At 37.3% G+C, this 8,995-nt stretch overlaps 2 protein-coding genes across 2 annotated transcripts; both read left to right on the forward strand.

The window, feature by feature from the left end:
• Positions 1-143: 143 nt before the first annotated feature.
• LOC130739433 (microtubule-destabilizing protein 60) lies at positions 144-2,803 on the forward strand. Its single transcript, XM_057591720.1, has 8 exons — positions 144-1,091; positions 1,197-1,242; positions 1,345-1,440; positions 1,540-1,659; positions 1,820-1,918; positions 2,086-2,145; positions 2,243-2,337; positions 2,465-2,803. Exons 1-8 carry the CDS (start codon positions 313-315, stop codon positions 2,583-2,585), a joined length of 1,416 nt encoding a protein of 471 aa, XP_057447703.1. The 5' UTR covers positions 144-312; the 3' UTR covers positions 2,586-2,803.
• Positions 2,804-3,926: 1,123 nt separating this feature from the next.
• Positions 3,927-6,572, forward strand: LOC130739435 (biotin carboxyl carrier protein of acetyl-CoA carboxylase, chloroplastic-like). Its single transcript, XM_057591721.1, has 7 exons — positions 3,927-4,377; positions 4,981-5,034; positions 5,179-5,333; positions 5,454-5,778; positions 5,979-6,050; positions 6,153-6,218; positions 6,310-6,572. The coding sequence occupies exons 1-7, from the start codon at positions 4,219-4,221 to the stop codon at positions 6,331-6,333; spliced, it is 855 nt and encodes a 284-aa protein (XP_057447704.1). The 5' UTR covers positions 3,927-4,218; the 3' UTR covers positions 6,334-6,572.
• Positions 6,573-8,995: the final 2,423 nt, after the last annotated feature.

The raw sequence follows: 8,995 nt of genomic DNA on the forward strand, positions 1-8,995 counted from the left end.
AGTTATTTTACCGTTTAATGCGAACACATGTGACGAATGAATTGGATTCACTAAAAACAATAAACAATTTAGCCCAATCCATGATAATATAAGGATCCAACACCAAAATGGAAACAGAATTTCAAATTAACAAGTCTATAAAAACCCTGCATTGAAACCAAAAGTAGCCGTTACACCAAAGAGCCTCCCTCTCCACACAAAACAAAAACTCCCTATTTCCCCTTCGTTTCATTCCAATTCGTATTCATTCACCAATCCAATTTCATTTCCGGCGAGAATCCAACACTGGCGGCGGCGGCGGAAGAAGTAACAATGATTCACCAGAAAGGTGAGAATCTGAACCCTAACGTGAGAAGTCCTCACGGTAGCAGCGAAGTTCCAAAACCCTCACACTCCCCTGCTACTGTGAAGCCTTCAATTGTTGTCGTTTCGCCTCAGAGGAGGATCCGGCAGCGGAAATTCGTGGTGGCGAAGAAGAAGAACAACAAACCGGATTCAGCCGCGGCGGCGGTTACGTGTGACAAGTGCGTTTGTGTGGCGTATCAGAATCTTAGGGTTTCGCAGGAGGAGTTTTTCAGAGGGAAGAATTGCGATGAAATTGAAGGTGGAGAAGTAGAAGAGGAAGCTGAGGTTGCGCTTGAAGAGGAAATTGAAGCGAAATTGATGATCCATGACCTTGAATTTGATGAAAGGAAAACAGTGGATGATGATGAAGAAGAGGGGTGTGCATTGGAGGGTAGTGCTATGGTCAAACGTACGAGGGAGAGGGTTATGGAAGAGGCGAGGAATAGTGGTCCAGAAAATGGGTCTGGGAGGGTGATGCATTTGGTGAAGGCGTTTGAGAAGCTTCTCTCTATAAGGAAGCAAGGTTGTGATGAAGAGAATGGTGAAAAGAGCAAGGTGATGAAATGGGCATTGCCAGGAATGCAATTGCCACAGGTTCCTGATAAGGCACCTGAAGAAACAACTGAGGTTTCTGGTTCAGGTCCTGAGTCGTTTTGCTGCCCATCTGAGTTGGTTTTGACATCCCAGAACCTTGGCTTGGATAATAGGATTTCAGTTTCTTCTTCTTTGGAGAGTGGTCGTGGAAGGTTCAAATTTGATGTCTATATACATTTTTCTTGTATTGTGTGTCATTTTCTTCATTTTCTTGCTGTGTTGATGTGTATGAATTGTTGTTTTTGTTCATGCTGCAGTGTATCTAGCAGGACTTCATCTAGGGGTAGAAGAAGCAGGAGAAATGTGAGATTTTAGATGTTATAATTGTTATATTCAATTAGTACTAATGAAGAATGATTAATGATTCACTGATGAAGTTTTGAATTTTGATGAATTGTGTTTCAGAGCTTGGAATCATCAGGGACTGTTGGAGGGAGGAGGTGGAAGAAGAAGCAGCAGCTAAGAGTCACTAGCCAGAAACCATTCAAACTGAGAACAGAGGTAGTTAATTGATCACAAATAATTGTTTGTTTTTTAAAGGTTCAATTTAAAGGTTTAATTGATGGTAACATTGGCAATGCAATGGAAATGCTACTATAGCAAAGGGGAAAGATGAAAGAGGAAGAATTTATGAAGAAAGTGCATGAGATGTTCACACAAGAAGAGAGGCAGAGGGTACCTGTTGCTCAGGGTCTTCCATGGACAACAGATGAACCTGAGGTGAGGACATTTTCTCATGCAAGTCCTTGGTTTGAGCCTTTGAGGTGTATCTGAGACTCTCAGTGCAAAACACAAATTATCATTCAAATTTGGTCTCATGCTTGCTAATTGTATTTGTTTACTTAGCTTAATAGTGTTATTTTGGTGATACTGTTCACAGTGCTTGGTGAAACCTCCAGTTAAAGAAAGCACAAGACCTATTGACCTGAAGCTTCATAGTGATTTGCGCGCAATTGATCGTGCAGAATTTGATCATCAGGTGCCACTTTCATCTATTTCCTCCCTTAGTTTCTCTTTTTCCTCTTTGTTTTTACATCATAAAGTGCAACTGCTGAATTCAATTATGTTCCTGCTGTTCTATCTTTCATTTGAGGATGTACAAAACTGTAGAAAATGAACAAAATTTGATGAGTTTAAATTGTACAGGTGGCAGAAAAAATGAGCTTACTAGAACTACAGAAAATGGAAAGGGAAAGACAACAGAAGGTACACTATCTACTAATAGCCTAATACTGTATTTCTATTGTGTGTCTTCTGAGTGAATCCTGAATTGGGTTAGCTTGTTTCCTTTTATCTCTTATAGTTGGAAGAAGAGGAAGAGATCAGAAGATTGAGGAAGGAACTGATTCCAAAAGCACAACCAATGCCTTATTTTGATAGACCTTTTATTCCAAGGAGGTAATAAAATAATCTTGGATATAAATTATAATCTTCTTTTAACAATTTTTTTGGCATTTTCTTTGTCTTTTCCTTTGTTCTCTTTAGAATGTCTCTCTCATTATTATGTTACTTTTTTTTTCCAAAGGTCAATGAAGCATCCAACTATACCTAGAGAACCCAAGTTTCACATACCCCATCATAAGAAGCTCAAGTGCTACTCGCCATGGAATGAAATGAACCCTTACTCTTCTTCCTACCTCAACTAAGCTTCCAAAGTTCATTTGCTGATGTGAAGTGAAGTGAATGTGGCATTTTTCAATTTTGTATATGGGGCAACCAATATATAGTTGCAAATTTTTTTTTTGCCTTGGGTCAATTAACGGTGCAATAATCTCTGTACTGGCAAACGTTACAGATGGACTTGGACACATGTGCGGAGGAGGGTATCTTCTTTTCATATAAATGAAACGAATTACTTTTCTTTTTTTGGTTGTGTAGTAATTCTGCTCAGACTCACATTTTCTACAACCATTTATACAAACTAGTCCAAAATAGAGGTAAATAAGAGAAATGAGAGATAAAATTGATATTCCTCTTTGGAGTGTAAATATCAAATGTCCAACTGTTTTCTTGAATTACATTGACCCATTTATAGACTATACAAGGTAATTAATCTTTAAGGTCAAGACTAAAAATAAAAGAAACAACCTAATCTAAGTCGTTCCTTCGCATGCCTTGTACATTTTCGAATCGGTCATCTCAAGCATCGACTCCGACTTCGACTTACCTTATCCCCACGTCTAGTAATTGTCACTATCGCGAGCATGTGATGTTGGTGCGCAAAACTTTCAGATTGTGAGATTGTGGGGTATGAGCCATATAAACTTCCAACTGTATCCTTGAGTTCCAACTCATTATTGTTTCGAATCACACATTCATTAAGACATGTTTCCTTTGACCTCAGGTAAAATTCGTCCAAGTGTTAGACTTCTTTGACAAGCCCTTTTCATTCCTCGTTCTCACTTCATCCAAGCTCAACCATCACTTACCCAATTTTACACTTCTTTTCTAAGATTTAATCATCCCTTAGCTTTATGCCTCTAACCAGACCCCAAGATTCCTGAGATTTAATCATCACCCGATTTTTCAATCCGTGCCTCTCGAAATCGAGTTTTTGGTAAAAACAAGTACTAATTTAGAAACTATTTTTGATAATAAATTCGTAACAAGCTTATAATAAGAAGCATATAAGTACAATGCTTGTGGCGTTGTAGTTACTCACTACGCCCATTAACGGATCAAACCGCTCGTTATGAGAAGTCGAGACACGAGAATTAGTCACTCGTATCAGCTGTTCATATATGCACTCAACCAAAAAAAAAAAGGAAGAACATGCCAAGAATCAAATCTAATTTTGAACTTACTTAGCATTATTTAGAATTCTGGTCTGGTATCATATCAGGCAATAATAACTACTGAACCGACCGCAATTATAGCAAATGCCGTGGCAACTTGTCGGTGCACGTGGAAGTCGTTAGGAACGTTAATGTTGAAGACGATAACTCCAACGTTGTTCTCTTGGATTGGAGGGAAACAAAAATCAAACAAACATTCATTCATGTCTCCGAGAACCATGATTTATTGTTGTTCCAAAGTTAGCTGTGTGACATTGATGGCCATTGCATCGTAATCATCGAACCTGTAATAATTTTCTAAAATCTAACTCACTCTCTTCCAATTCCTTTGTATTCTCCATCACATTTGCATTTTCCTCTTCCTCTTCGTTCTCATCGCCTTCAAGCTTAAATTCTCACCGACCCACATTGCCATTCCTAATTCCTTCAAATCACGCACCCCTTTGATCGGAGACTAGTTTTTGATTCGTGGGGTGGTTCCAGAATGGCCTCTTTCTCGGTTCCATGCTCAAAATCTCCTGCCCCTGCACCTTTGGGATTGAGATCATCCCACAAGGTTGAGTTTCAGAATGTGTTGTGCTTGAAGCCTTCCCAACAATCATTTGGATCTTTGTGTGCTCGGCCAGCTTCATCTGAGATTGGGGTATGTGATTATGTAGAAATTAGAATATGAATGAATTTGGTTTGACTAGATAAGACCCTGTTGATTTGTTTAGGATTTGGCCAATGATGTCACTGTATGTGGTTGATTGTTTTATCAGCTTTTACATATTACAATTAATCAATGTGATGAAGACAGGATTAAGAAGCCAAGGGTAGCAAGCTATACCTATTTTTGGTTTTATGTGCTTCTCCATTTTTTTACTTGGAAGATTGGATAGTGAAAGAATGGAATTGTTATACATGTTTAATTGCTGGACCTGGATTTTAGAAATTTGGATGCCTTGCCCTTTTTATTATTTGGTACATTGGTTATTGAGTTATTGGCTTCCCTTAATCTAATGATTCTATCAATTTCAGCATAAACTAGTATTGACCAAAATCCAATTGTACTTTGTGTGTCTAAGGTTCTATACTTTTGATAAAAACAAAATGAATTCTTGTTGTTCCTTGATTTCTCTTTGTTCATAGATGGTATGTGACTAATTGAATAAATAATACATTATAAACGTCTGTCGAAACCTTTTCAGCTATATTTTATTTTTTCTAATTATTAATTGTTCCATTGCTGTTTGTTGTTTTGCAGTGTCTTAACAGGAAGCAACTATCTGTCCAGAAGTTGCAAGCACAACGTAATGAGGTCAGTTTGCATTGAGTCCTTTTTCTTTTCATGCATTGAGTCTTTTTCTTTTCATGGAAGTTTTATTCTCCTGTGCTGCTCTAATGTGTTCTTTATTAGATTGGGAATTTTTTACCATAAGTATCCCTGCTTTTGACATCATAGGCAGCTACTGTTGGAAATTCTAATTCTGCACCGTTACCTGTCAATGTTGCTTCTTCAAAAGAGAAAGAAGACTATAATGGGAGTGTCTCTTGTGGCACTGTCGCAGACGCATCTTCAATTTCTACATTCATGGCCCAGGTTTCAGACCTTGTAAAGTAAGATTAAGAAGCTCTGCAAGCAAACATCACATGTTTTTAAATTATCATGTTTATTGTTTGGACATGCATTGTGTTCAATACTTCAGTGTTTTTATTTAATATTCTTTCCATGGCTAGACTTGTGGATTCTAGAGATATTGTAGAACTGCAACTTAAGCAATCAGACTGTGAGCTCATGATAAGAAAAAGAGAAGCTTTGCACCCTCCACCAGCCCCAGCAGTGGCTCCAGCATCACCATCATTTTACTATCCCCCACTTCCTTCGTCGCCATCCCCGCCACCAGTGGCTGCTTCTGCTCCTGTGAGCTCTCCACCTTCAAAAGCAGCACCTGCCTTACCTTCCCCTGGAAAAGAAAGCAAATCATCTCACCCTCCACTGAAATGTCCAATGGCAGGAACCTTTTATAGGAGTCCAGCACCTGGTGAACCTCCCTTTGTCAAGGTATGTAAACTGTAAAGTGTGACCTACATGGTTTAAAGGCATACTTCTTTTTCTGTTGAGGTGTCAATATGCCAAGGCTACTACTGTATATTTACTACAAGGAAGGAAATCTGTTCTGAATTTCAAAGATTTGTCACTGTGTTTACTAAATAATATAGTGAATTAGTGATTAACCTAAATTTATGTTGCTGTTGCTTCAGGTTGGAGATAAAGTGCAGAAAGGACAGGTTATTTGCATTATTGAGGCCATGAAACTGATGAATGAAATTGAGGTTTGTGTATTTTTTTTTCTGTTGGTTACTATATAGATTATCCTCCCATAACCAAGTGCAGAAACCTTAATTTCTTGGTTACCTTTCATTGCTTGGTGACAGGCTGATCAATCAGGAACAATAACTGAGATAGTGGCTGAGGATGGAAAACCAGTCAGTGTAGACGCGGTACTCTCTCTCCCTCTCTCTCTTATCTGCGTCTGTCTATTTATAACTACATGCTTCATTTTTCTAACCAATTTACTTGTGCCGCATGCAGCCTCTTTTTGTAATAGCTCCATGAGTACCGGAAGGGACCTTAATTCGAAGTTGATGGGAATCTCTCTTGTTGAATAGCATCGTATTGAAAGATTTAGACCTTCCATTGTTCAGAAATTTCTTGTGTGGTACCGTTTGTCTCATGTTAAGAAATCCCAGGTTTCTTATGCCTTCCCTCCCTCCTAATTCAGTGTTGGACTGTGTAATTCTAAGAAGTGTTGTAATATAAATTATAAATTAATGTTTCTGCTATTGGTTTTTGAAGGGTCCATGTTTCGTGTATGAACCTGCATGTTGGATGCTATGTTATTAGTTACAGTTTGCATCTTTCTAAGCCAAAAATGATGACTTGCAACAATCTTCCTTGCATAAAGCTCCTAAATTAGTAGGCCACTTTTGTCTATTGTGAAAATGGTGATATGGATTTGGATACCGTCAATATCAGATAAACCTAAAAATATAACTATGTTGGTTGGAGGAAACATTCAACTGAAACAATCTTATATGCATAATGTCAATTATTAGTCATTACTACACGAAGGAATAATTATAGGTTGACACCTCAAAAATGAGGTGGAGAGAGGTGGAGGAGGAGAGAGATAGGAAGAAAAGAAAAAGTAAGAGAGAGAAAGTATGAGATGTGATAGATGATAAGATGAGAGAGATAGAAACAAAAATAGGTGAAAATGAAGTGTTTAAAAAATGAGGTGTGTATATATCATTGCTGCTACACGAAGCCTCGTTTACTAAGTACAAAATTGCAAATTTTTTATATTGTTTTGTGGCTGGTGGTTCCTTTGTTGGGTATTAGAGTAACAACACGTAACTAAAAGAAGAGATGATTTTACGTGAAAAACCTTCAAAGGAAAATTCACAGGCAATGGTGGAAAATAATTTTCACAAAGTGAACGAAAATTACAATACTCCTTTCTATATAGTAACCAACAGAAAAAAAAATACACAAACCTCAATTTAATATATGAGAATGCTCAACACGAGAACCTCACATGAGAATTACTATTTCTTCACTCAACGTTGCCCCAAATTGTTTCCCCTCTCTAAGATAGAAGTATCACTCAATGTTGCATATTTTAGATGATGAAATATTTGATACAAGACATAGTTATTTATAGCCGTGAACTCCCTCCACCACAACTACTTTTATTACTAGCACCATTTCACCTTTTGAATTTATGTTTTTTTTTAATAGGTAAATGTTAGTTGTTAATTGTTAGTAAATTAGTTCCCTCACCAGGATTCGAACCCTGACCCTTCACCCTGCAAATCCCTTCATTCCCTTAGCTCACCAATATCCATATAAGAGTTTGTTTCATTCATATTTTACTTTTCTTTTATCTCATTTTCACTCATCTTTTCTTTCTATCTCTCTTTTGTTCTTATCACATATCTCTCGTCTTTCTCTCTTTTCTTTCTTATCTCACTGGGTGTAGGTATGTTTCAAGCGTCAACGAAACATTATTCATTTGACAATCTCCCACTTAAAGTCACTTTTGTGAACTGATAAATTTTCACTACCTTGCAAGTTTCTAATAGGCCAAAGGAAAACCTACACCATGCAAACTTTTATGAGTTTATTAGCTTCGTCATCATATTCGTTAGATTATTTTTTATGTGAATTTTTTACATATACACGCTTCCTTCTTCTACTACTTCTCTAATAAAATGGTATTGAACTCGTATATGTTTTATCATGGAATGAAAGGCTAGATTAGTTGCAGTGTGCTAGACACTCTTATGTCACAATAAATAATAATCTTTTATTGCTTATCCCTGAGTTCTTCCATTAACCTTTGTATCCAAATATGTTCCTTACATGATTGGGTGGCTTCCATATACTCAACTTCTGAAGTAGATAAAACTACAATAGTTTGCAATTTAAATAACTTGTTTATCGCTCCGATCCTACTGCAAGTGTGCCTGTAGAAGATTGGATTTTATCAAGATCACTTGCAAAATGCGAATCTACATGGTAAATTCTGATTCTCCAAAAAAAAATAGTGCAGCACCAAAGGTGCTTTTATTATATCTCAGGATCCTCTTAACAACATTCTAGTGCGCTCTACCAGGATTTGTCATAAATCCACTGATTGTCCCAACTCCTAAAGCATTATCTGATCTAGTACATATCATAGTCTACCTAAGGTTTCCCACCACTGATGCATATTGTACTTGAGACATTTCCATCATCTCCGCTTCACTGCTAGGGCACATGCTTCAAGATAATTTATAATTAACAAAAGTGGGTTAAAGATTGACTTACAACCTTACAAGTTAAAGCGAGCGTCGCAAGACTTTCAGAACATAATTTATTTTAGAAAGCCAAATCTTCCTTTATTTTCTGCGTCATTGAATTTGCAACCCAAAAATCTTGATTCAAGTCCTAAAGTCCTTCATATCAAACCCTTAGTCAGTTGTGCCTAAATTCTTTGACTCGACCTTTGCTAGGGCCTACCACTAACATGTCATCCACATACAATACAACAGTAGAGTTATGAAATTATTATGGCCAAACCTTTTATAGTACGCACAAGTATGAGCTCAATCTGTTGTATGATTTAAATCTCTTGGCCAAACCTTTTATAGTATAGGTCGTTTTGGAGATAGAGCCAACACAACCATCCATCAACCACACTATATTTCTTTTTCAGCAAGGTTAAGTTGACATT

Source organism: Lotus japonicus, chromosome 2 (assembly GCF_012489685.1).
Source record: "Lotus japonicus ecotype B-129 chromosome 2, LjGifu_v1.2".
Lineage (NCBI taxonomy): Eukaryota > Viridiplantae > Streptophyta > Magnoliopsida > Fabales > Fabaceae > Lotus > Lotus japonicus.

What these genes read in the sequence shown, in the direction of transcription:
- LOC130739433 (XM_057591720.1), top strand. Translation starts at nt 313, where the DNA reads ATGATTCACCAGAAAGGTGAGAATCTGAACCCTAACGTGAGAAGTCCT. An exon ending in GTAGAAGAAGCAGGAGAAAT is followed by an intron (nt 1,243 to 1,344) that starts GTGAGATTTTAG and finishes ATTGTGTTTCAG; the next exon opens with AGCTTGGAATCATCAGGGAC. An exon ending in CATTCAAACTGAGAACAGAG is followed by an intron (nt 1,441 to 1,539) that starts GTAGTTAATTGA and finishes ATGCTACTATAG; the next exon opens with CAAAGGGGAAAGATGAAAGA.
- LOC130739435 (XM_057591721.1), top strand. Translation starts at nt 4,219, where the DNA reads ATGGCCTCTTTCTCGGTTCCATGCTCAAAATCTCCTGCCCCTGCACCT. An exon ending in TGCAAGCACAACGTAATGAG is followed by an intron (nt 5,035 to 5,178) that starts GTCAGTTTGCAT and finishes TTGACATCATAG; the next exon opens with GCAGCTACTGTTGGAAATTC. An exon ending in AACTGATGAATGAAATTGAG is followed by an intron (nt 6,051 to 6,152) that starts GTTTGTGTATTT and finishes GCTTGGTGACAG; the next exon opens with GCTGATCAATCAGGAACAAT.